This window comes from Polypterus senegalus, chromosome 18, assembly GCF_016835505.1.
Source record: "Polypterus senegalus isolate Bchr_013 chromosome 18, ASM1683550v1, whole genome shotgun sequence".
In the NCBI taxonomy this organism is placed as follows: domain Eukaryota; kingdom Metazoa; phylum Chordata; class Cladistia; order Polypteriformes; family Polypteridae; genus Polypterus; species Polypterus senegalus.
In genome coordinates, this window is record NC_053171.1 from 71,275,055 (window position 1) to 71,302,633 (window position 27,579).

The 27,579-nt window shown below is 39.7% G+C and overlaps 1 protein-coding gene across 13 annotated transcripts in view; it reads right to left on the minus strand.

Moving 5' to 3' along the window:
• The window catches only part of LOC120519137 (gephyrin), a 378,763-nt gene that overhangs the window by 138,729 nt on the left and 212,455 nt on the right, over window positions 1-27,579 (minus strand). For all 13 annotated transcript variants that reach the window (XM_039742265.1, XM_039742264.1, XM_039742267.1 and 10 more), the window contains exon 8: window positions 24,644-24,778. In XM_039742265.1, the coding sequence (XP_039598199.1) occupies window positions 24,644-24,778 (135 nt within the window). The remainder of the gene's footprint in view (window positions 1-24,643; window positions 24,779-27,579) is intronic.

Here is a 27,579-nt window from a genome sequence, read left to right on the forward strand (position 1 = left end):
TAATTCAGCGGAGCTGAAAAAACTTAAAGATGAAATCAAAGCAACAGCGATAGAATCCATAACGTCTCAATCACGATCGCTAAAATAATTTGTAGAAATCTTTAATGGCATCCAAGCAGCTCGATGCAAAAATACAAGCTTCGTCCACGTGTTACAAGCAGTCTAAAAGACGCCAGCTGTTTCTATCAGTCTACCTACAAGGGTAAAGGTTACAGGTTAAAGGTTTTGGCAAAACCCCCACCTATTTTGGTACTTTTAAGAAATTGCCGTGTGTTTAAACACACAGAAATAATTAAATTACCTTTTAAATATAGCTTAAATAACGAACATACTTTATAAGCTAATGTTTAAAAAGAATTTGTAAAACGGTGTACACATATAGCTAAAATGCAAAAGAGCTCGAACAACAAAGTGGAAAAAGAATAAATACATTTGGGGTTAAAACTTACAATAAGAACAATTGGTTTAAAGCAAATCAAAAAGAATGTCTCCACTTTTGTTTAAAACTTATAAACGTGCAAAACATTTTTTCTTTTAAACCCTGATCAAGTTTAAAGGAAAAATACTCTTTAATAATACTAAATAATAAGGGAGACAAGTTCTCACGGATATGTAGCATGTGCCCGATTGTGCATGAATGGAGGTTATGTATTTTGGGAACTCTTAAGGGAATGTATGGTGGCGCAGTGGTTAGCACACTTGCCCGGTGATATGAGATAAAGGTTCAAGCATGTATGTTTTCCTTGTTAAGTCAGAATATTCTTTGTGACCGCATAACTTTTCTGGGAACACTTTCTTGTTGTGGAATTGTGCTGCGTGATTTCCTCGCGTGGATTTTCTTGTTGTCGCAGAATTTACGGATCGCCACGGGTAATACGTTACCCTCGTTTGACGCTGAGTCGTGATGTTCGCACGAAAATTCCATGATCTGGAAAATAGCGTATGAAACTGAGGTAAGAAGCATTCCTAATATTTTCAGTAATATCAGCTTGCGGCCTGAGATGTTGTTTGATTAATAATAAGCATGAAGGAAAAGACGTGCTTAAGTATGTTGCATGGTGAAACCCTATAGATAAACAAAAAAGCACAACCTCGAGTGAGTTTATAGCACGTGTGCTAGAAATCGAGAACTTTATTCTGTGAATGAAGTATTGTTGTAAAAGAGAACGTGAGTATGTGAATACATGTGAAAGAATGAAGCAATTGCCAAATACTGTGTGTAGAAATGACTGAAACGAGTGAAGGTTGATTGTCTGTTCTCTAGTGAACGAATTTCTGCTTTAGCTAAGTAATTCTACTTGGACATGAAGCAGAGTTTAGAATCTAGAAAAGAAAATAAAAGACGAATAAATTATTTTATTCAGAGTCTGGGGTGGCAGATGCGTGTTTATGTCATTTGTACGTCTGTCTTTCTATGTTCGTCAGCTGACTAAGAATGTTAAACTGTAGAAATGGGAGACGTCCCATATAAGAATATTCAAAGTTAAATGTAATACATGTGAATATCAATAGTGATCATGACTGGTGATTGATAACACAATCTGTGCCTGGTCTGTGTTTTGAAGCCTGCAAACAGATGCAGAGTTTAAATAACGCCATGACTTATTGACCTCGACGAATCTCAGAATAGCTTGTAACATGGTCAGTTAAAGAGAAGAATTTTCAAATCTGAATTTCATGAAAAGTGTTATAAGCATAAAAGTTGCATTTAAAATCTATAGATGTTCTTGTTCTCCAGATTCAGCAAATCCAGTGACCAACGGATGGAAAACACAAACTATGTTTTTATACAAGTTGCAAAAAATAGCTTAATAGCAAGTTTGGGCAGAGCAATTAGAAATAATCTAATCGAAGGATAGTGAATATTTATCAATCATAAATTAATGAATAGCAGCTATTAGAATAATTTTCTTGCATGCTGATTTAGTGCAAGTGTTAAATGTTTTAATGACAATATGCAAACGAATGAACACTAGACTGATTTCATTCTTTGAAAGAACAGTATAGAGGGTTTACATATTTTGATGTATGACAAATGATTTATTATTATTATCACTTCAGTAATTACAGACTGTATTAGAATGAAATACATGTATTGATTTGTTTCTGTAAGTGATTAATTTTAGAAGAGTTGTTATTGCATCAATGTATTAGTTAATGCTCAGTGATAATGCACACAGCTAAATGGATTATGCAGTTATACATTAGAAGCATTAGTCTATATGAACTGTTATAAAATCTTACAGATTTTGTCTTTTAATAAGATGAGCTATATGATATGGATGTTATAAGATATTTTTGTTTAACACTTAAATTCAAATATGTAACATCCTGTTATAATGTAGGCAATGTGTGAATTTTGTGTAATGTATGATCCTACTGAAGAAACATTGTCACTAGCATAGTTTAAATGTATTACTCTATTTCTTACTGTTATTTTATGAGACTGAACTGCGGGTCTAGAATTGTCATTTATAATGCTGCATTTGTATGATACATATGATTGGGAAATAATTGCTTTATGTTATGTATTTGCTCTACCTTCCACCCTTCGCTAGTTTAGCATAGCAAGTAGCTTAATTAAGTTTAGCCATTAAATTTAGTGGTTAAAGCCTCTCCATTCAGTGGTAAAGTTTCATGAATGAAGTAACAGGTGGTGTACACAAATGAAGATTTACAGAGACTGTACTGCACTAATGACTTTTAATCTGTTGCACATACCTGAAAATAGCTGGTGAAGAAACACTTGCTTTCCAGAGGGAACGGAGTAAAGAACTAAAGAAAGATTGCAAGTCCAGCTACTCAGATTTGATGCCATGAACTAAGACAAGTTTTATGGACTGTGGCAGGGACAGGCTGTAGCCACTGAGGTGATGTGACAGCTGTTGAAGGCTCCCATGAATGACCACTGAATACAGTGCAAGCTTAGAGGGAAGTGAACCTCTGCTAAAAGGGACAGTCACCATGTGTTCATCTTATGAGCTCCCTACTGATAAAAGGACTGTTTACTTTCTGTTCCAGTAACAACAAACTTTAGTGCCTTGAAGCAGTCACACTTTGTTCAGACGGATCTGCAAAGTTACCAATCTGCAAAGCCACCAAGAAAGAGACTTTGTTAACAAACCACTGAGTTGGACAAGGCATATATATATATAGCAAGTCTAGGAATATACTTGAAACTATTATAAGAAGGGCTCAAAGGTATGAGGATATGCATGATTTATCAATGATGTGAACTTGTAAATTGGTAACTTGGAATAGAACATCTGATAGTGAAGTTGGGGAGGATAACAGATAGTGAATGAACAATTATGCAATAATACTAGTTAAGAACAATTAATAATCATAGCAATGAAGCTAGAATAGCATCTGAGTTATGTTACAACTATTGTAACTCATAAAGGGATCAGACATCAAAGGGTGGGCACATCTAGCAACATATTGAAGCTAGAAATGATAGAAGTGCCAAAGAATAGTGTAATCCATCAAGATGCTATATAGGATTGTAATATAATCTGATGCTATGACACCCACTGCATGAATTCAGTAATATGTAGACACAACACAGACTATGTAAGAAATAACAGGGCAAAAATCTCCACTAACACCATTGATGAGATATCACTACTTGATAACAGCATGTTAAATGTAACTGTTTGTCCATGTTTACGCTGGTTTTAGATGAATGGTACAGAAGCTATAGTGATACTACATCACATGTCCGCAAATGACTTGAAATATTGACACTGTGATGGGGGATCAAGTACCTTTTGTTTTGTGGATATGACTTTCAAATATTGTTTTGTCACAGATCCAGTGACAAAGGGTGGCTTGTAATACTACATTTTTCTTTATGTCACTGTATCTGGACAGTACTGTTATGAGTTTTATTCACATGTGCATGTTAACTGTGGCACACAGAGGCTCAGCAGTTAGAATTGCTGACCAAGCATTGGATTAGATAGCCAAAGACAACTGGAGGCTTGTATAGTCAGCTTAAACACAGGTTAGGGTATTTCTGTCCTCTATCAGCACAAACCTTCTTTCCTTCTTGGGAGAATGAGAATCGACATGTAAGCACTATGATATTTCTGTATTTTGTGGGAGAGGAATTCAGCCCTTGTTTGGAAACGAGAAGACCAGCAAATGAAGCAAGAACCATATAAAAGGTCTGGACAGTGGCCAGACCCTTCGAGGCTGTGTCGACACCAGGTGTGTTGAAAAACCTCCCAGCGTAGGGACGGAAAAAATGGCTGACTGTGTTGATCCAGATTCCCACCTGGATAAAGTCTGTCCATATGCCTCCCGTCTGTAACTGCGTAAAACGTCAGTAAATGTAAGCTAAAAGATATTTTGTCTCATGTGATTCTTGTACCGCCGTAATCACGATGGGAGGGATATCGCCTTTTCTGGTGTATTATGATATTGTTTAATTATTTAATAAGCCACAATATTAAAAGAACACATTTCCAAGAGAGCTAATGCCTCTGCAGGAAACAACCATGCACACATTTTTTCCCAAAAATTAGCATTAGAAAATCAGGTGCGCATCATACACAAGGAAATGTAATTCTGTAATGTTTACTTCTTCTGCTTGGGCTCGCTCGCTCGCTCTCTCTCTCTCACTTGCGCACTCGCGGTCTGTCTCTCGCTCGCTTGCTCGCGTTCTCTCTCTCGCTCGCTTGCGCACTCGCCCTCTCTCTCTCGCTCGCTTGCTCGCACAGTCGCGCTCTCGCTCTCTCTCTCTAAATGCTTCCTATACAATCACAACACGCGTTGTACACGGGGCAAAAGATTTTCCCAATTTTCTTTGTAAAAATTAGGGTGCGCGTCTTAAACGAGGGCGCGTGGTACACGAGTAAATACTGTATTTTTTCTGGAATAGAATAAGTGGGAAGTGAGGAAAACTGGCCAGGTTCTATTTAGCAAAGTTTCTAGCTTGAAAGCTTGGAAGTTCTGTGTTGATGAAAAGTTGAATTTGAAGCGTAATTGCTCAAAGGATGCAAAGACATTATCTTTGCACAGGTCTCTAAGTGTTTTAATCCCGAACATTTTCCAGACATTAAATACTGTATATGTTTGAGAGGGTGGAAAAAGGTGGTTGTCATGTAGAGGTGCAACAGGTAAAAGGTTCTCTATCTTAAAATGCTTCCAACATTAGTTCTATATTCTGAGAGAGGGAAGGGCAATTGAATTATTGATGGTAATTTGTATTAACTGGGGCACAAATAAGGGAATATAAAGAAGTACTGCAATATTTTATTTCTATTGCAGACCAGGCTTGTGTATATTCATAGATTTGTGTTGATATCCAGTCTTTATAGCTTGTATATTTGCCATCCAGTAATAAAACTGAAAGTTAGGTAGTGTCTTACACCCTTCTGCTTTAGGTTGTTGTGCAGTTGCCCTTTGGATGCGTAGATGTTTTGAAATCCAAATAAAAGAAGTTATGATTGAGTGTAATTTCTTAAAAAAATGATTTGTTAATGTATATGGTGATGCTTTGAAATAGGAGGAGAAGTTTGGGAAGGATTGTCATCTTAATAATGTTGATTCTTCCTGCTAATGTAAGATGGATGGTAGAATATCTATTCACATCTTGTTGAAATTTTTCCGTGCAGACAGCAAACATTTTTTCATAAAACAGCTTTACATTTGCTTGTAATATTTACCCCTAGGTATTTAAATGGATCTTCTAAGATAAAAGGGAAGATATTCAGTGAGATTTTGAGTGATAGAGAATTCACTGGAAAAAACACACTTTCATTCAAATTGATTTTGAGTCCAGATATCTTTTGAAAATCTGCTAATGCTTTTAGGACTGCTGGCACAGAATGTTGTGGGTGATATGTATAGAGTACCATATATTCTGCATTTAGTGATATTTTCTGTTAAAGACCTTCTCTGATAATCCTCTTTATCTCTGATGCATTTCAAAAGTGAACAGTCAATGGTTAAATGGTAATTGCAAATAAGAGTGGTGACGGTACTACATTCTAGTTTGGAGTTATCTGAAATAACGTTGTTTATAAAAACTGAGGCTTTTGGACTATTATAAAGTAGTTGGATCCATGCACATAACTTTGGGCCAAACCCTACTTTATACAATGTGGTGAAAAGGTAGTCCCATTCAACCATATTGAATGTTTTTTCTACACCTAAAGAGAATAAGATCTCTGGGGTGTTAGATTTAATGGGTGACTATATGTAATGTTAAACAAACATCTATGATTACAAGTGTGTGTCTTTAATAAATCCAGAGTGGTCTTGTAATATTACGGAAGGAAGCACTTTCTCTGTCCTTCTGGCTAGAACATTGGAGAGTATCTTAATGTCGTTATTCAGAAGAGAGACTGGTCTATATGATGCACATTGTAGAAAGTTCTTATTCTTCTTCGGAAAGATGATAATTAATGCTTAGCCAAGAGTTTAAGGTAGCATTTTGTTGTTTTTAGTTTCTATAAACATTGGTAATAGTAGTGGAGCTAACTTATTTGAAATGTTTTTTAATAAAATTCCACTGGCTGCTTTCCCACTTTGAGGTGCGTTTATAGCATCTAGCAATTCTGAGAGTGTCAGAAGTTTAACTAGTTCCACAGCAGTAAGAGTATCTAGCTGTGGTATCTGTAAAGAATCAAGAAACTCACTAGACTTTGTATTATCTTCTTTAAAATGCGTAGAATATAAGGACTTATAGTAATCTCTAAATATGTTATATTTTAAAGATCAATAATTGTATCTCTCTCTGTGTTGTTAATTGCTGTTATTGCATTATGGACTTCCTGATTGTGGATACGTTGGGCTAAGACCTTATTGGCCTTCTCTCCGTGTTAATTATAATGACGTTGTGATTTAAAGATGAGCTGTTCTGTTTCTTTATTTCCCAATAAAGTGCCTCATTTGGACAACTGGTGTATTCTTGATCTATTCTGGTAATTTCAATGACTAACTCTGATGCCTTCTTGGTTTCCAATTTACTTTTTTGAGAAAGATATGAAATAATCTGTTGTCTTAAAAATGCCTTCAGAGTTTCCCAGTGTGTATTAAGATTCTCGCACCCCTGGTTTTCTTTGTACAGCTGGGGTGAAAAATTTGGCCAGACCACTCTCTTTGCAAACAGAACTGGTCCTGAGTAAGTCTCCTGTAAAAATACTATCTTGGCATTTAGGCTTGTTAAGTATGTCAATATCAGTGTCAATTTATTTATATAGCATATTTAAAACAACATAGGAATGCTGTGGCCAAAGTGCTTTACAATAATAGAATAAAACAAAAAATACAAATAACATAAATAGAAATAGAATATATGAATATAAAAAAATGATAAATAGAAGTAATCTATACTAGTAAAAGGCAAAGCTCTCACAGACTGACTGACTCACTCATCACTAATTCTCCAACTTCCCGTGTAGGTAGAAGGCTGAAATTTGTTAGGCTCATTCCTTACAGCTTACTTACAAAAGTTGGGCAGGTTTCATTTTGAAATTCTACGCGTAATGGTCATAACTGGAACCTATTTTTTCGTCCATATACTGTAACAGACTGCAGGTCAATGGCCGTGGGAGGCGGAGTTGCGTCTCGCATTGTCACGCCTCCCACGTAATTGAGTGCCTGCCCATATAAGGTAAATATTCGCGGATGAAGGACTGTGCTTAGCATATTCATAAGTAAAAATATCTGAATCACAAACTGATGTTAATTATATTTTGTCCATGAATATGAGGCCACTGAATGCAACGAAAGCGCTCCGAGCGCAAGATCCTTGGGGGGAATAGGGCCAACTCCATGGCAGGATTCTGGACAATATTATTTGCCAGACACAGACCAGATTTCAAGACCACGAAAACCTGATGTTTGTCACGCTCCTCGAGCCCCAGAAGTTTCAGGAATACAAGAAAAATTTCACGCATGCAGCCTTCTCCAGTTTAACATAAGAGCCACAGAGCGGTTTTTGATCTGTCTCGGCTAAAAACAGAACTAACTGTAATGTATGCCATGGATGATTTTGCAGGAAAATCTCCCACTGATCTCCTTGACTTCCTTCATCAGAAAAATCTGAATGAGAGCATGGGGCAGCTGTTCACATTGGTATATTTGCCGGTGACCATTCCCGTGTACACTGTTTCTGATGAGCGGACATTTTCAGCCCTAAAGCGAATTAAAACTTATGCCAGAAATACGACAGGGCAGGTTGGACTTTCAGCATTAGCTTCGATGGCGATAGAAAGGGACTTTTTGATGGAACTGAAGAGTGATTGAACTGTTTTTGAGGAAAGAGAGGAGGATGGATTTTGTTTACAAATAATCCGAATTTTTGGTGAGTAAAATGTTGCGATTTTCCTAAATAATATTGCAAGTTTATGAGTTATTATTGATGTTTTTATGTGTGTATATATATATATATATACCCCGATCTGCATACTGTCATCGCCTCTAGCGCTGATGTCCGAGGTTTGATTCCCGAGAGGGGGTGCAGTGAGTGTGTACGCCTGATGAGCCCAGAATTAGGGCAAAACACGTGCCGCATACTCTTTGCATTATTTGACAGTAAAACTATTTCAATATATGTATATGTATATATATATAAACTGCTCAAAAAAATTAAAGGAACACTTTGAAAACACATCAGATCTCAATGGGAAAAAGAAATCCTCCTGGATATCTATACTGATATAGACTGGGTAATGTGTTAGGAACGAAAGGATGCCACATCATTTGATGGAAATGAAAATGATCAACCTACAGAGCCCTGAATTCAAAGACGCCCCAAAAATCAGAGTGAAAAAATTATATGGCAGGCTAGTCCATTTTGCTAAAATTTAATTGCAGCAACTCAAAATTGTACGCAGCACTTTGTATGGCCCCTGTGTTCTTGTATACATGCCTGACAACATCGGTGCATGCTTCTAATGAGATGACAGATGGTGTTGTGGAGGATCTCCTCCCAGATCTGGACCAGGCCATCACTGAGCTCCTGGACAGTCTGAGGTGCAACCTGGTGGCATTGGATGGACCAAAACACAATGTCCCAGAGGTGTTCTATTGGATTTAGGTCAGGAAAGTGTGGTGGCCAGTCAATGGTATCAATTCCTTCATCCTCCAGGAACTGCCTGCATACTCTCACCACATGAGGCCAGGAATTTTCGTGCACCAGTACCATTCTGTACCAGCATAGCGTCTGACAATGGGTCCAAGGATTTCATCCTGATACCTAATGGCAGCCAAGGTGCCTTTGTCAAGCCTGTAGCGGTCTGTGTGACCCTCCATGTATATGCCTCCCCAGACAATCATTAACCCACCACCAAACTACTCATGCTGAATGATGTTACAGGCAGCATAATGTTCTCCATGGCTTCTCCAGACCCTTTCACTTCTGTCACGTGCTCAGGGTGAACCTGCTCATCTGTAAAAAGCACAGGGCACCAGTGGTGCATCTGCCAATTCTGGTATTCTATGGCGAATGCCAATCGAGCTGCTTGCTGCTGGGCAGTGAGCTCAGGGCCCATTAGAGGACATGGGGCCCTTGGGTCACCCCCATGAAGTCTTTCTGGTTGTTTGGTCAGAGACATTCACACCAGTGGCCTGCTGGAGGTCATTTTGTAGGGCTCTGGCAATGCTCATCCTGTTCCTCCTTGCCCAAAGGAGCAGATACTGGTCCTGCTGATGGGTTATGGACCTTCTATGGCCCTCTCCAGCTCTCCTAGAGTAACTGCTTGCCCTTGAGACTGTGCAGGGAGACACAGCAAACCTTCTGGCAATGACACGTATTGATGTGCCATCCTGGAGAAGTTGGACTACCTGTGCAACCTCTGTAGGGTCCAGGTATCGCCTCATGCTACCAGTAGTGACACTGACTGTAGCCAAATGCAAAACTAGTGAAGAAACAGTCAGAAAAGATGAGGAGGGAAAAATGTCAGTGGCCTCCACCTGTTAAACCATTCCTGTTTTGGGGGTCATCTCATTGTTGCCCTCTAGTGCATCTGTTGTTAATTTCATTAACACCACAGCAGCTGAAACTGATTAACAACCCCCTATGCTACTTAACTGACCAGATTAATATCCCATAAGTTTCATTGACTTTATGCTATACTCTGATTAAAAAGTGTTCCTTTAATTCTTTTGAGCAGTATATATATATATATATATATATATATATATATATATATATATATATATATATATATATATATATTTTGTCAGGGATGCCAGGGGCCATGACCCGGCCGGGATGTCATGAGGGGCCAGATGTGGGTCTGTGCCCACCCTGGATCACGTGGGGGTCACCTTCCTGGTTGTTTTGGGGGCCATGGGTACAGGGCATGGAAGCTCCACCCTGTAGGGGCCCGTGGTCACCGCCAGGAGGCGCCCCAATGCCTTGGGGACCTGTTACCCCAGCACTTTCGCCACACCAGGAAGTGCTGGGGAAGAATTAGGACGGCGCCCAGAGCGCCGGGGAGGACAGCCGGCGCTTCCGCCACGCTGGGGCGCCAGAAGAGGAATGCCGGGAACACCTGGGGCTCATCCAGGGACTCTATAAAAGGGGTCGTCTCCCATCATTCAAGGCTGGAGTTGGGAGGCGGAAGGACAAAGCTCAGAGGAGCTGTGGAGGCGGCCCAAAGAAAAGGCATTGTGGCCAGGACTGTGTGTGATTGGGGTAATTGTGCGCGTGACTGGGGTCTGAGTGACCAATGGACTGGGGTCTTTGTGACCAGTAGTTGTAAATATAACTGTAAATAAACGTTTGGTGGTGTTTTAACAACATGTCGGCCTGTCTGTGTTCGGGCTGGGTTCACAATATATATACACATATATTATATATACACACACACATATACATATACTGTATATCAGCTCTTCCCGATTCATTTTACACTTGCATCCCCTGTAACGGACAATCCCGATTTTGCACCCCCTTGGTTTGAGAAGAAGTATGAAAAAATATGAGGTTAACGAAGAAAAACAGATCACCAATTGAAGCTTTATGAATAATGGATACTTTATTCACCATCAATAATTGTTTTGGTAAAGCCATACTAACTAGTGTAATCGTCCTTCCATTTTCTAATTTTTTCGCAACTAGCCATGATTAAATGAACGGTAAAAAAGTAAGAGTGAAGCGAAGGTGACTTATTGAGGAAGGCAGGCGAGAGCACAATAGCATGAGGGCTCGATGTAGTGCACTTCAAGTCGATCTAAAATGCCCAATCAGATTCTATTCAAGTTCTATTTGTATATAAGTAGGTTCAATTTAGTTGACAGAAATATCTTTGGTAGGAATGTAAGTTGAATTTAGTCTTTACATTTCTATGAAGAAAAATGTATGCAATGATGACTAAATTTAACTTACATTCCTACCAAACATATTTCTGTCAACTAAATAAAAATTACTTATATTTAAAATTTAAATAGAACTTGAACAGATACGATAGTTCATAATACTCACGCAGCACTAAGTGCACGTAAGAGCGGGATTTGAATATCACTGGGTTTGGAGTTTCATGTTTTTCAGGAAGATCTTCAATTCTGATATTGTTCCTTCTATATCCATCTTCAAGCGCAGCCAGTTTGTCAGTGAGCATTCTGATTTTGCAGCAGTTGTTTTTTTATCCGCAGCAGGAGCCGATTGTTCAACTATTTCAATACGGGTTGTAAATTTTTGCTTATCATCTTCAAGCTGAACAGGAAGTACTTATAAAGTATCTATCTATCTATCTATCTATCTATCTTAATTTTATTCTCTAACCTACTCGTATTTTCCTGTATCTTTTCATCAATTTTTTGTATCATTTCTATAAAGGTTGTAGTGAACTAGTACTTAAACATATCTCCAGGTCTTTTATATCCTGGTGTCATTTATTATTTTGCTCATTTAGGACCCTTATTTCTTTCTTTATTTCCCTATTGACCTTCTTAATATCTGTCTTTATATTATTTATGACGAGCGAGGCAATCATTACCTTCAGTTCGGAGAGTGCATTTTGATCTTCCCTGATCTCAGTAGGAGGAGTTCTAAGTCCAGCAGGGGATGATGCAGCAGAGTCATGGAGTGTATTAGCTGAATTTGACATTGGGGATGCAAAGACCATGCTCAGCTCCAATAGTCCTCTTGGAATTGACAAATACTCCTTGCTCTTCGCCTTGCAGTTTTGTTCCAACTAATGTTCTCCTCTCGAGCCGAGGCTGCCGTGTCAGGTCCTGGCAGATCTGAACCTTTGCCTGTTTGTTCCAGGTCTGTCTCTGGGAGGCCATATCGTGAACTTGAGGCCGGTTTAGACTTTGATGAGACTTTTATTGCCTGATCTGAACCCTTTGTTTGCTGCTCTTGCTTATTTGTACTTGATGTGTACTATTATTAAATCCTTTCGGGATGAGTAAATACAGGATATCTCGGAATTATATTTTAAAAAAGGGGTAAAATAGCACAGCTTCTAATGGAGCTTTCCCCTACATATCCATCCGTAACAACGGAATCTACAGGAACATGCTTAATTAGCCGAGTATGACTGTGGCCTGGAGAATGCACATTCTGGAATATGCTTTGTTCTGTTTCTGCCATGAGGGAAGAGCAGTGTTTGGAAACAGAGTTCATTTGACAACAAATTTGAAATTGCTGAAGGAAGCATAATGAGATTGGGCAGCAATGATACCCTAATGACAGATATCCATGTAATATCTCTGAAATAATGACATCAGACCCCTGGTGAATAAGTCTGATTCAGTTGACGTAGTATTTGTATTGTACCTGAGCACATCTTCCCGTATACTTTAAGTCATCTCTAGATTCTGTATGGTAGCACTAGCAGCACTGACACTTCCACATAGTTCAGCTTCTTTCTGCTTTATTTTGTGAATGCTTGCTTTGTTCTTACCAGCCTTATGGTCCACTTCGGCATGTGACATGTCACTTTTCAAAAGATGCAAGTCTTTTATTTTCTCATTGAGAGAAAGCACTTTAGTCTCCCTGATAAGTCCCATTTAAACACACTGGATATGCACCAAGGTCTATTTACAGTTCAAGCATTCTGTGAGTGGCACTGCATGATGAATCCCCGAGCTTTTCCTCCAAAGTTTTTTATTTGCCTTTATATATCGACCTTACAGATATTTCCATTTCTGCCTGCACTAACTTTCATCACCACCCATGGTCTAGTCAATTTCTTGCCATGACTCTGTGAACATCTGTCTATCACTATGTGCATAAATGATGGATTATGTAGGTGTAAGTAGCGACACTTCACACAATTGTTCTGTTCCTTTAATAAACACATTTGTTCTTGTCTAATGCATGCACAATCAACCTAAACAGAGTTGCACAAATGCAAAATTGTTGAGGCACGTGGTTGCCAATGTGAGGGTCCATGCACCATACCATGTCATAGTGATGACTCAATTTACGTCACGGGGCAACACGGATGTATCAATTATTAATGGGCCTTTGAGCGCGCACTGATTAAGTCCCCGCACTTTGTACACTCTGGACATTACAACTTCTGATTTAATGGCTTAGTGAACTTGTTGTTAATTATGTTAAGATTTGTTCATTTAAATGTTCTTGTTAATTTCCTTTATTTGAAAGTTTATTTTTTTTGTGATTACTTTATACTGTAATTACGTAATTGTCAATTATGAAAACTCTGCTTATATTTGTATTAGTTTGCACATTGACTCTAAGGAGTCAGGTCCTCTTGGCACAGTAGGCCTAAGGCAAAAAAATGTCCCAGATAATCTGCTAAGCCATTATTTTCCACCTTTTGTTATTTGGCTCTTCAGTTTTTTGTCTTTAGATTTTGATTTTTTGACACATTGCCTTTGTGTCCCAGATACAGAACACAGTCAAATTCTTACTTGCATAAGCTTAACTTAACTTTTTGTTTTTTGTAAGACTGCTGGTAATTGTTTGGATATTCTGCTTTTGTGATCCTTGGAGATTTATTTTTTTGGACTTTTTTAAACAATGTTCAACATAAAGAAAATCTGACATTGCTCACATTGTATAATCTACAAAGTGGAGCCAACCGGTTCCACACTCACAATGTTCCAAACACCAGAATTTGTACAAAAATACTACTAAATACCAACAATCCTCAACTTCCGTGGGGTAATGCTGCTAGAAAATAAGTCAAAGATGTGAATGTTAATACATTGAACCAACTGCATACTGCTGCGCTTCATTCCGCCTTCCTGTGAGATCAGAGTCAGGGGCACAGTGAAACCCCAGTGTGAAGGAACAAGCAACTCTGGATGCCTCAAAGTATCTCCTCTCTTTTCAGGAGAGGACATGCCGTCTCCAAGGAAGGACTTACCCGCAAGGATCCATAAAGGTACAAGGAGCATGCCATACCCTGAAGGTCCACAATGACAGGACAGCCAAATCTTGTGATGCACCCCCAAGACAATATAAAAGTGAGGTGAGACCTGAACAGGTTAGATAATTTCTGGTTATCAAGACAGACGTTTACCACATCTCTTGTAAAGTAGGTTTAAAAGCCTTACTTTTTATGACAAGGGCCACATTGGGAGTTTGTTTATTTAAGGGGATGATATGTCTATCAACTATCTATTGTTTCAGAGAACTATTTATGGAAAATGACTTAAGCATCAAATGCCTCTAACAGCTTAGGAGTGGAATTCTTAACAAACGACTTGGTTCTCTGGCTTACTGAAAGCTTCCTAGGGTCACACTACTTTCAAAATGCCCGATCAGAACCTCTGGATCCTAAGAATCTTGAGACGCTACAGATAGGCTTAGCAGTATTATTACAACACTGATTATTGTAAGGAAGACTTCCTAGGAAATGACACGTTCACCAATTCATATCTGCACCATGTTATCCTGTCACAAGCTGACCCTTAACTGTTTTGACCAAGAGAGGTCCTGTGATGCTCGATGCCCATATAACACCAGTATGTCCTTGACCCCTGGACATCTAGTAGTTTGTGAACCAGGACCATTTGTGGAGAGGAACAAGACGCTGACAAAAAAGTACAGTGAAGAAAAAAAATATATATAAAGTAAATCAAAGTCAGTACCCTGTCATAAAAAGAAAATGAAAGAAACCCCAAAGTTCTGATGACACATTAAAAAACAACAAATAGCAAACACAAGAAAAAAAGAAACATGAATTTAAAAAACAAATACACCCATTCCTCTTTCTTCCAAGTTTTAAATCAAAAAGAAATAGGGATTTACGCCAAACAAAATGAGTGCACAGCTCACCAGAACAGCTCCTTCTCTTTATTTGCTCCTGCTGATGGGACATCAAAGGCAGAAAAGTCTCTAGCAGCTCTTGACACCCCTATTTTATTCGACGTGGCCAGTGTCCTTTAATGCCATTCCTTCTCTTCCAATGAGGGCTGTGCCTCTTCCTCCCAGAACTCTATTCTAAAAAGAGTTCCCACTTGCGGATGCACACACACCTGCAGCCGCCAGGATTCCTTCTTTGTTATCCCAGGATCTCTCTCTCCCACGGCTTCTCTTGTTAATTCAGAACGCTCACACCTCATGGGTTGGCGACACCTCTCTTGTCCAGAGGCACACTTCTGCACTGTTACTAAGTCGCTGGCCTGCTGGAGCCACCTCCTCTCATCACTGTACCACCTTCTCTGCGCTAGAGTTAAGTGCCTTCTTATTCGTAACAATTTACACCGAGGATAAACAAATTACAAATGGTTATTCTTTTAATCTCTCGAGATGGGACCCGTCACAGGCCCTAACCACTAAAGTCCCAAGAAAACTCAAAATGGCCACTATAGAGGGAACTACTGTCAAAAACCTGGCTATTCATAGAAAGGTCAACGTACATAGAATCTAAATAAATACATTTTTTTTGAGAAAACACTCTGTTTAACGGTGAAGATCCAAAGAGCACAATTGTCACAATACAGAATGTCTGAATAGGCAAATGTAATCCAACAAACAAGTTCCAATCACAAATTTAGCTAACAAAGTCAAAAAACAAAGCATGGCAGTCAAAAAATCCAGAAATTCACAAAATAATCAAAAAGCAAAATACACAGAAGAACTCACAATCACCACAAGCACATATAATGATGGACACAGAGACACTTATCCTTTTAGTAAAGTGGATGGCACTTAGCCTCTATACTCAAACGTTGTATATGAAAGCTGACATTGTACAGGTCAATCAAAATGTTCAGTGACAGGAAATACAAATGAGCTCATTAGACCATTCATATTTATAAAAGAATTTTACAATAGTGGTGGATTCAGACTAGATCAAATTCTGGGGTGTATGCAAAACAAGCAGAAAGAAGAATTTTGGGAAAATAAATACAAAATGTTCAAGAGTGTAGATGTTTATTAGAATTCATACATTTAAGCTTATATAAACTTACCAGTGTGTATGTGCTGTAAGAGTATGTGAAATGAAGGCTTGGGACTTTAACAGTAACATGTTTCTTGTTTAGCTAAAGGTCACTTAACTAACAGTCAGCCAGACCATGGGAACTTATCAGGTATCTCAATTTTTAGAATGATGCAACATCTCTCTCTCTCATATATATATATATATATATATACAGGTACCATTAGAGGACATGGGGCCCTTGGGTCACCCTCATGAAGTCTTTCTGGTTGTTTGGTCAGAGACATTCCCACCAGTGGCCTGCTGGAGGTCATTTTGTAGGGCTCTGGCAGTGCTAATCCTGTTCCTCCTTGCCCAAAGGAGCAGATACTGGTCCTGCTGATGGGTTATGGACCTTCTATGGCCCTCTCCAGCTCTCCTAGAGTAACTGCTCGTCTCCTAAAATCTCCTCCATGCCCTTGAGACTGTGCAGGGAGACACAGCAAACCTTCTGGCAATGACATGTATTGATGTGCCATCCTGGAGAAGTTGGACTACCTGTGCAACCTATGTAGGGTCCAGGTATCGCCTCATGCTACCAGTAGTGACACTGACTGTAGCCAAATGCAAAACTAGTGAAGAAACAGTCAGAAAAGATGAGGAGGGAAAAATGTCAGTGGCCTCCACCTGTTAAACCATTCCTGTTTTGGGGGTCATCTCATTGTTGCCCCTCTAGTGCATCTGTTGTTAATTTCATTAACACCACAGCAGCTGAAACTGATTAACAACCCCCTCTGCTACTTAACTGACCAGATTAATATCCCATAAGTTTTATTGACTTTATGCTATACTCTGATTAAAAAGTGTTCCTTTAATTCTTTTGAGCAGTATATATATATATATATATATATATATATATATATATATATATATATATATAATCCATCGTCTGTCTGTCTGTATGTCTGTCTGATTTTCATGAGAGAAATACTTAACGGATTTAGATTGTTTTTTTCCCATAATCTGCTTGAACATTCCAGTAGATTTTGCGACTTCTCTCATCGCACTAAGTATCATAGTTTGCTTGTGGTACTGATTTACTTACACGAATCCAAGAGACATGCAGCGGGTTGAGGGAAGGGGGAATGGGGCCCTCCTCACTCACGAGCCAACCTCAGGGCGTATCTTACATTCGCTTAGCTAGCGAACGAGAGAACTACTTAACGAATTTAGATCAGGTTTTTTTCTATAATTTGCTTGAACATTCCAGCTGATTTTGCGACTTCTCTCATCGTGCTAAGAATCATAGTTCACTTGCAGCAGTGATATATTCATGTTAATCCAATACAGAAGCTGCAGGCCGAGGGGAAGGGAAAGCGTGATGTCAGCGTGATACCTCTACGTTTTGGACTGTAACTTGCATCCGCTTAGCTGGCGATACCTTTTTGTTTATTGATTTTTAAAGTTTGTCCTGTTTCACTGCTACACGGGCAGAGCAGCAGGGAACGGCTAGTCTTATATAAAGCAGCCAGCAAGACAGAATGCATTCTAAGGATATTAAAAAGCATATGAAAGAGAGAAGGCAACTGTTTTTGCCATTTACTGTCCCAATACTAACAAGACTCTCAGCAGAAGACAAACACTACAAAGGCTAAAGCTGCTCATATCTAACATTTACGACTGTTTTTCCTCAATTAAATGTAAGTAATGATTGGAGTAAAAATTTGACCATGACCTCAGTGACGTTACCTTGTTGTTTATTGGCATTGAGTAATGACTGATTAAGTGTTAATAAAAAGCTGTGTACAATCAGGTTAAGTTATTTCAAAAGTAGTGAATCGAGCACGGCCCATGTGACCAGACAAGGAAAAGCTTTCAAGCAGGCCCTTGCCTTCTGTTAGATCATGTAGCCCCTTTCAAATGTAGCTATTAGTGATGACCAATCCCTATTGAATTTGCTTCATTTTGAGCTTTTTGAAATCACAGAACTTCGCTGAACTCTGTGAACTGCATTGAATTGAATGGGGAAGGAGGAACTGAACGCGTTTGAGTGGATTATAATAGGCAGTGGTCTTTTAAGTGCCCCTGAAGGCTAGGGAAAACTTTACCAACTATATTGGACCAATTATAGTTGCCAAATATCTGTTCTGAGCTACCAGGCAGCAGTGCTAAATGCTGTGCCACTGAGTCTCAAACAACAGAAACCGCAGATGGAACCAATACCACAAATCAAATACAACAAACAACCACAAACTAGCAATAAATTAATAAAATAAAGATCATTATGCTGAGAGACTGCCAACCTTGGGACACACATTAGCTATGGCAAGGGACTGGCTTGTTTGAAGTCGGCAGGCACAATTTTTTCTTTCTCATGTATCTGTGCGTCATCATGTGGTGGGTACGGCAACATGATATCAGCGCATGCTCCCAACCTCTCTCTATCTATTTGTCCAGATGACTTCAAAATTTCTTCTTCGATCAAAAAGAAAGAAACACCTTGTAAATAGTTATAAATCTTTTGTTTTTATTATTTCACAGTCTGTTCTGTTTTTTCTGATGAGAGGAGAGAGAATGGGAGAGCTCCTTTAAGGCTTGTTTTGAGTTCATTAATGGGCATGGCTGTTCATGGCTGATCTGCATAATTAGCCATGTGGTTCTGGCACACTGCAAGTCATAATACTGCAAGTTTTTTGTTTATTTCATTAAAATGCACATCGAATGGAAATCTGGCAGTGTTTCTCAACATTTGTGGCTTCAAGTCCAGTTTTACCTTTTCAAGTTCACTGACGGCTTATATATGCCAAATGAAGAACCCTTAGGGGTTGAAAGTACCACAAGTGAAAATTAAAGAAAGAGTAAAATATCAAACAGCACTGCAAGTGCTTCGATGGAAGTGGGGACTTACCACATCTCAGTACCTGAGAAAGCATTTTATTGTTTTTCCTTTTGTGCTTGCATCCCTGCTATGGCCATGTTGACAATGATCATAAAGCAGGGATACATGAAAGTTCTGTGCATGGCATCTACACCTCTGTGATGTCCTGCTGACCTCTTAAAGCATCATGAGGTGCTTGGAAAAAAATGTTCATCTAAGCTGACTGCTTGGCGAATTTCCAGAAAAATATTCACCAAACAAGGTTACCAGCAAGGTTTCACAGTGAAAAATGCTTTGGCAAATTTCGCCGATCAATACTAGTAGCTATCCAAGTGGGAAAAACTTGCCAGAAGCAGCCCTTACAGCAGCTCTTGGTTTTTGCAAGGGTATTCTGAAGTGCATCTCTTTCAGGAGAAGCAATCTGAAGACAGAGCGACACGACCACGGATCCCGACAGAGCTGCCTTGCCTCTGGTAAGGTATCAAAGGTATTTTTGCTTTATATTTGAGGTTGTGATGGTGTGGGGGTTACTCTAGTGAGCCTCCTGAACCCGCCACCATCTGTAACGTAACCAGGATGAGTCTAGCATATCAGAACACTCACTCAAAGCAAGGGGTAAGTGCAAAAGGGATTAGTGTTTAATTAAAATCAATCCAAATAATGTGTCCAAAACATTGCAGTCAATAAATAAATACATAATCCTTAAAATGGTGCAAAAGTGGAGGGTTATGAAAACGTTCAAATAAATATCCATTTAAATCAGAGGTTAAAAGCCAGAGACAATACATACAAATATGAGCCCTGAATACTGCCCTTTTACACCTGGCACATTCTCCCTTCATCCTGTTCAGACTTTGCAGAAGGAGACAATGCCCGCCGAAAGGCGTAGTCATCCTTCATATCCAGGCTCAGATCCCCATTGCCTGGCATTTCTGGGCCGCCATGCTGAGCTGCACTCGGCATCTATGGGCTGCTCCCCAGCAATCACAAAGTAGGAGCGCCCTTTCTTCAATTTCAGGCTTCCTTAGTCCTGAAGCTCACTCCTGACCACCTGCCTCTCAATCCCTGCAGTATGGGTACTCTCTCTCTCTCTCTCTCTTTCTCTTCCATTTAACCTCTGAGTCTCCTACGCCTGTCTATTTACTTCTTCCTCCTTGTGCTGGCTCTCTCTTACATGCCTCCATGGGTGGAGCGCCTCAATTGTGCACTGCAGAAGGCCGATGAAGGAACTGAGACAAGACAGCACCTTCACATGCAGATGCGTCTCACCTCAGCTACCTCATCAACCTCCTGCAACTGTGTGAACACCCACACCCACGGAGATCAAGCTGGCCATTAATTATCTATTTAAAAATAGGCTGGTGGTTCAGCTGCAGACCCACTATACCATAGAAGTTATTTATAACATAGAAGTTATCTTAATCTCTAATCTAGGATAACAATTTTGGCACTTCCAGTATTAACATGTCCACCAATATCAACAGAACCGTGGAGGCTAAGGTGCCATTTGTGAACACTTTTTTACAATAAAACAGCCATAGAAAAAGTTGATATATGTTAGCTGAAGTTGTATTTCACACTCAAAAACAGAATAATGAAAAGGCTAAATGAAGATATTGTCCTTGTAACAGGCAGAGCCTTTAAACAAAAGGTCATCAAATCAAGCTCAAAGTCATAATTTGCTTTCATCTCTTACACTAACAATTTTTACTTGTCACACTGATAAAATGTCCCCCTAACTACACAGAATGTTGCTTTGTCTCTGATAAATAAAACTAAGAAATAGAAGCCATGGCACAGTTTGCACAATGGCGGGATTTGCTGTGGTTTACGGTATCCAGTGTGCAATAAGAAAGCAAACACGTCAAATATTTTAAATTAGTGCATTTAGGTGTTGTATTGCACGTACGAGAAGATTTTTACAGTGACAAGTGATGTTAAGGGAGGAATTTGCAGCTTTCTTTGCCAACTACAATTCACGTTCATGTGTAAAATGAGAATAAAAACCTGTTTCTTAACTCAAATGGTATTGAATGAAATGACTTGTCGCATCACTGACATAATGTCTGTTTTCCATGCTCGGGCACATTTAGCGATCACACTGTTCCCAAATTCTACTGAACCATTCTCAGGCCCACCTCCTCCAAGCAGGCCGGGGTCAGCTGGCCCAACATGGAGCGATCACACTAGTCAAATGAACCAGACTTTGTGGGGTTACATGTGGACAAATGTGCTCGAGCACAGAACAAGTTGCCAGTGTGAGTACAACCTTAGAAGCAGACTCAGAGCAGAGGGATTATAAAGTATCTTTACAGATTTCAGTGAAAATTCAAGAATTAACTAAGATCAGCTGAAAAAAAAATTAATGAGGGAAGAGCTGCCTGTTCTGTTCAGTGTGGTGTGCTGCCAGCATAATCTCATCAGGAATAATTGAGGGAAAGTGATGTTATGATTTTAAATGTACAAAAATACCAAAAATAGCAGAAAAAAAAAAATTCTAACACTACCAAATCCCGAAGCTTCCATTTCTCAGACTGGCATAATTTAATTAATAGGCAGTGCTGGTGGCGCAGTTGCCCCTGGGCCATTGGAATTGAGGGTTTCAAAATTACTGCAAGCTTGAGGTTTCACAAGGCTTTGTCTACTTGCCATCTGAATAAAAAGGTCAATGGTGTTATCATTCCCCCAACTTCATAAAGCTTAGATATGACGGCTAGCCTTCTGTTTAGTTTTACATGCTTGATGTATCTGATTGTGGTCATTTTTTAATTGTAACTTCACATGAGGAGGTCCTAATTAATCTTTTTTTCTGCACTTGGGCTCATTGAATTCTAGTTACACCACTGATATTGCAGTACAGTCTTCCCTAAAGGTTAAAGCCAGCTATGCCAGTTTTGAACAATATAATTAAGAAGACAGAACCTAACAGCAATTTTGTAGTCAAAGATGCAAAAGAAAAGTTACAAATTGGCATGGCAATGGTACAAGGCATGGAGCAAGATTTCAGAAAAGTTTTCACTAAATATCTGCTTAGCTGCAAAAAAATCCTCTCGTTGCTTTGTTCATTTCTGCCTAATTATGATTTTAGTCGTTGCCTGCTTCTTTCAGATTGGATTTGGCTCAGTCTGACTGATTTGTCGAAGACAAACTGAGGGTGCTGATGATTATCAAAAGTCACAAAGTGCTTACTATGTGAAATACTGGGGCTTTCTGTGGTTAATCAAAGTCCACAAGAACTTACAGATTTCTTTTTTTTGAGGCTTCACTTGATTTACTGTGCTGAGGACATACAAAAGCAATTCCTATCCTGTCATCTACTCAGGCATTTTCTCAATTGGTTTGCTCCATTACAGGGACATTGAGAGCCACAGCTTATCCCGGGAACAACGAACACAAGGCAGGAACTATGGGCAGGTAGGACACTAATCCATCATAGGCAACACTCATACATACCCCTGCTGTCTTTAACAGAGGGATAATTTTTGGTTGTCTATCAACACAATCCACATCATTGGGGTACAGAATAAGTGCATACAGAAACCTGGGATATGAACCCTGTCTTCTGAAAAAGAAAAAAAAACATGACAGTGCTGAAAACAGCACCACCTGTTGTCTAAAATGATCTCTTTAGTTATTAATTGGACCCAGCAAACCAGAAAAACCCAGAAAATAATTCAACTCTCTCAACATAAATTTTCATACCCTGTACTTGAAAATTAACTTTTAACACAATGGAGGGCAAGTTACATCATAACATGAAGAGGCGTAGAAAGAGATGAGGGCTCTCAATGGTTACAAGAAGGCTGTAAAACAAGCAGAGGAACGGAGCAACAACTGAGCCAATGAACTGAGTCGGTTCTTCAGTGGGTTTGACTCATCCTTGACAGTTCAGCCTTGCCCCAACAAATCTAGCATCTCTTTGCAAGCATGGGAGTTTCTGGAATCCCAACTGCTGTCTCTACAACACACAACCAAAAAGGATCTCACACCTGTTGTCTCCAGCTACCTTTCACTTCCTGGACTGACTGTTGATCAAGTGAGGGGAGAGCTGGGAAACTCTGCCAGAACAAGGCTGAGGGGCTGGATGGAATGAGCTCCAGGGTGTTGAAAACCTGTGTCTTTCAACTCTGTGAGGTCCGACTGCTGTTGTTCTCCCTTTAAATGAGTTTTCCATCTATAGAAAACATCCTTTGTGGTCCCAATGCCAAAGAAAGAGCAGGACTTCAAGCTAGTTACTCTTGCTCCATACAACATGAAGACCTTTGAAAGGCTGGTCCTGAAACAGCTTCAAGACATCTCAATCCTCTGCAATTTGCTGAATGCATCTAAATCTCTCCTAGGGAGCAATAGAGTTTATCTAATCTAAATGCCACCATGTCAGAGTCATAATGCACCTTCAACATGCTTGTATGACAATAAACACAACCTCCATCGAGGAGAGAAAATAATGACTGACTACGGAGTCATACTATAGTCTGAGTTCTACATGTTTTCATGGGATCAAGTGTGTGCCAGTTCACGATATCCCTTCTAGACTAAGTGCGAGGGATGATGAGATGGGTTTACAAAAGAGACTTAAGAACTTGTGGATCTGCTGGTTTGCTCTAATGCTCCAATATCATCAACCTGGGGAAGATCCCTGACCCTTGCTTGATTCTGCCTTGATGATCCTCCTAAAATCAGTGAGGTGAAGGACCTGACTGCAGACTGGAAGTGCATGTGGACATGTTGATTATACTATGTGGAAGGGTATCTTCTATTAGCATTATTAAAATTGGGTTTTAAAAATGGAACTTTTAATTATTTTCTTATTGTTTTATGTCATAATCTGTATAATGTATTCCTGCAAAGCACGTCTAAATTGAACATCACGGTGGTAAGGTTCAAATCCCTGCAAAGCAACAAGTGAAAGGACAAAAGATGAGACTAAGCAGGGCTTGTCTATGTGTCTATTGGTTACAAATGCATCCTGATAAAATTACTCACAGTCTGTGTGCTGGTCTCCATCGCTGAGTAATGTTTAATTGTTTCAATGATTTCTCAGTTCTCTAAGTGTATTTATCATTACGTTTTTCTTGTCATTTTTTGAACCTGTCTGTTCTTGCTTGTATAACTCACAGTATGGATTTCAGTTCCTCACACGTGACTCACAACCCTGTTAGCTGAACTGATCGTAACTGCACTCAAGTGTTTTGTAAATATATTAATGTCAGTGGTGGGATATGCTTTCTTCCTGAAGAGGGTCACTGACATTTACTGACAGGGACATGATCAGTTGAAATATGAGCATATTAGAAAGACTTTTAAAGTGACTTATGGGGCCAGAAACATTAGTGGAGTAAGTGAGCAGAGACTGGAGCTCAATGAGCTTTTGCTCATTTACCATGCTGTTGACCTGTCCCCGACCATGCTCTGTCGAAGTGCAGTACCTCTGAAACAAACCTCTGAATTTGACACTTACTTTTGGTGTGGGGCATGAAGCAGTGGAGAGACGAGATGTGGCCTGGGCTCTCGGTGATTCTGATGGTGTGGTGCTAAGAGAGGCGGTATCCCTGGGAAGCACCTGGACGCCACGGGAAATGATGGAGTCTGGAATCTGTGGGAGGAAGAAGACAAGAATAACTTTAAGCTAAAGGCAGCCATTCAAGGTAAGAATAAGAGAGAGATGTAAGGGGTGCACACACCTTCTAGAGGGTGAGTAACGGGGTGAGGCTTAAGAGGAGACAGAAGTGCAGGGTGAAGTGCATTAGGAGTGAGGAGACTAAAGGTGAGAGACGGTGGTGACAAGTGAAGTGGATAGATACGTAAAGTTGTAGGAAAGCTACAGGGCTTTGATAAGGTTTTGGAAGTGTGCTCTGTAAATCAAAATAGCAGAGCTAATGATAGCATATGGAACTGAACAGAGCAATAAACTTGAAGAGGCCCCAACAGCTGTGAGTCCTCCTGTTCTTGTTTACACAGGTCGCTACGTCATTATTAATTTTATTTTATTTTTAAGGCTGTTTACACGTATTGAGTATGAATCACACAACAGACTCTGTATACTATATTAAATTGTGGATTACTGGTTGAGAGAAGGGGTGTTGAACTCAAAAGGAAAAAAATGCTATATACAGGCTGGAATATATCAAAAAACAACTGCCGCCACATTATCTATACAAACAATAAACACAGATAACTCTCTGCTCATCACAATCATACATTCTGCCTTGTGTCTCTTTTCAAACTGCCTTCCCATTTTATCAGCTTTTCTTTGACAATATAGCGGAATAGTAAAGCTACCAGCGCCCATGGGATCAAAATCAGCATTGAGTGAAAAAATGACTGTATATATGTGCATGAAGTGAAAGCGGCAGTCCAGACACTGCTGAGAATCTGCAGCCATGTACATCCATTTATACCTGTGTTAACATGCACCCTGATGGCTCTTGACCATATTAAAAAAGCAGCATGTGTAAACACACTGGTGATGGATCACACATTCAGAGCTGATCAGAAATGGATAGCAATCACATTTAACACAAATGCAAATGTGTTTTCTGTCCACATACAACAATCAAGTCAGCAGAAAAGACAAAGGAATCATGCTGTGTGGTGGCAGCATCAGTCAGGTAAGCTGCAGAAGGGTGGCCAGCTCTAAGACCTGTACAGCTGAGTAACAAGCAATGGCCTGTGTGAAGTCTAGCTGCCATCATGCTAAACTTGAATATTCTTTAAGGTAATGTTGCATGTCATCTCCTTTTGCTTTTCTTGTTGGATTATTTTGAAAAGCCAGTTTCCATTCTTAACTACGGTTGGGTTGCTGCGATGCAGTGTGCTGTGCAGATAGACAAGCAAAGACAATGGAGACTTTGCTATATTCATTGGCTTTTGGACAGATGAGAAATCTTGTGTTTTTGAGACAGAAAGTTCACATAAACACCCTACAAATTTGGATCTCCAAGTTGGGCAACTAGGAAAAAAACAATGCCACATGATTTGTCCAAGTTTTGATGCTGACCTCTCACCTTAGTCAAGTGTATAAAATAAAACAGTAACAAATGGCATTTTCGTGGTCTAACTTTTGGAGCAACATGATATACCTATAATACATTTAGTTTGACCTTTAATTTCACAAAAACAATGCAGTTTATCTTTAATTGCCTTTTTTGTAGATCAAGTAATAAATCAACAGCTACCGTGCATTTCTCCCAAATTTTGTGAACAATTATTAATTATTAATGTTAAGATTAGATGTGATCTGTCATCCTGCTTGTCACAATAAATTGTTAAATTGAAGATATGCTGCGTTCAACTGCCTTTCGGACAAGTTGTAAACTTGAGATGTGTCACAGGGTGAGTGAAAAGGATATGATGGTTACCTGATATCTATAACTTTTGCGACTATAAGAGACTCTGAGGAATGTAATGTGGGATACATTAAATATCCCCATACTCAGCTGGTAGCACTGCAACCTCTGCCACCTAAGGAGCTCCATTACACCCTATCAGAGTAGCAGTTCATCCTACGATGGAAAGGGCAAAGAGCCGGAACAAGGGTAAAAGTAGGCTGAAAAGGATTCAGATGTGGCCTGCTACCATATAATGAGGAATGTTTGAGTGCTTTTAAATAAGTTGATCAACTCTTACATTTTATTGTGAGTCACAGTGAGGTCAGGTACTGGGGTATTCTGAGTGCTGCTGAGACCCAGCTTAAACTTCTTAATTTAGATGTTGGACAGATTTCGTCTGATATGATCAGATGGGGGCAGCACGGTGGCGCAGTGGTAGCGCTGCTGCCTTGCACTTAGGAGACCCACGTTCGCTTCCCGGGTCCTCCCTGCGTGGAGTTTCCATGTTCTCCCCGTGTCTGTGTGGGTTTCCTCCGGGTACTCCGGTTTCCTCCCACAGTCCAAAGACATGCAGGTTAGGTGGATTGGCGACTCTAAATTGGCCCTAGTGTGTGCTTGGTGTGTGGGTGTGTTTGTATGTGTCCTGCGGTGGGTTGGCACCCAGCCCAGGATTAGTTCCTGCCTTGTGCCCTGTGTTGGCAGGGATTGGCTCCAGCAGACCCCCGTGACCCTGTGTTCGGATTCAGCGGGTTGGATAATGGATGAATGATCAGATGGAGTGGAAAAGGCAAGAAGGGACTGGATATCTATGTGAAGCAGTAACTGTGAAAAAGTGAACATTACAATTATAACTAAAATGTGTAATCCATGCATTAACATGCTGACTGAATTCATTCACGTTACTACCCAGTGAGATAAGATTCAGCATCTTTGTTAATATTTAGTAAGTCAGCAGCAGAAATGATTCACTCTGTTACAAACACTCTAATGATGGATCATTCTAACTAAAGAATACTGGTGAGCTCAACCAGTGAACCTAATCAGAGGTTTTTGAGTGTGTTTATTG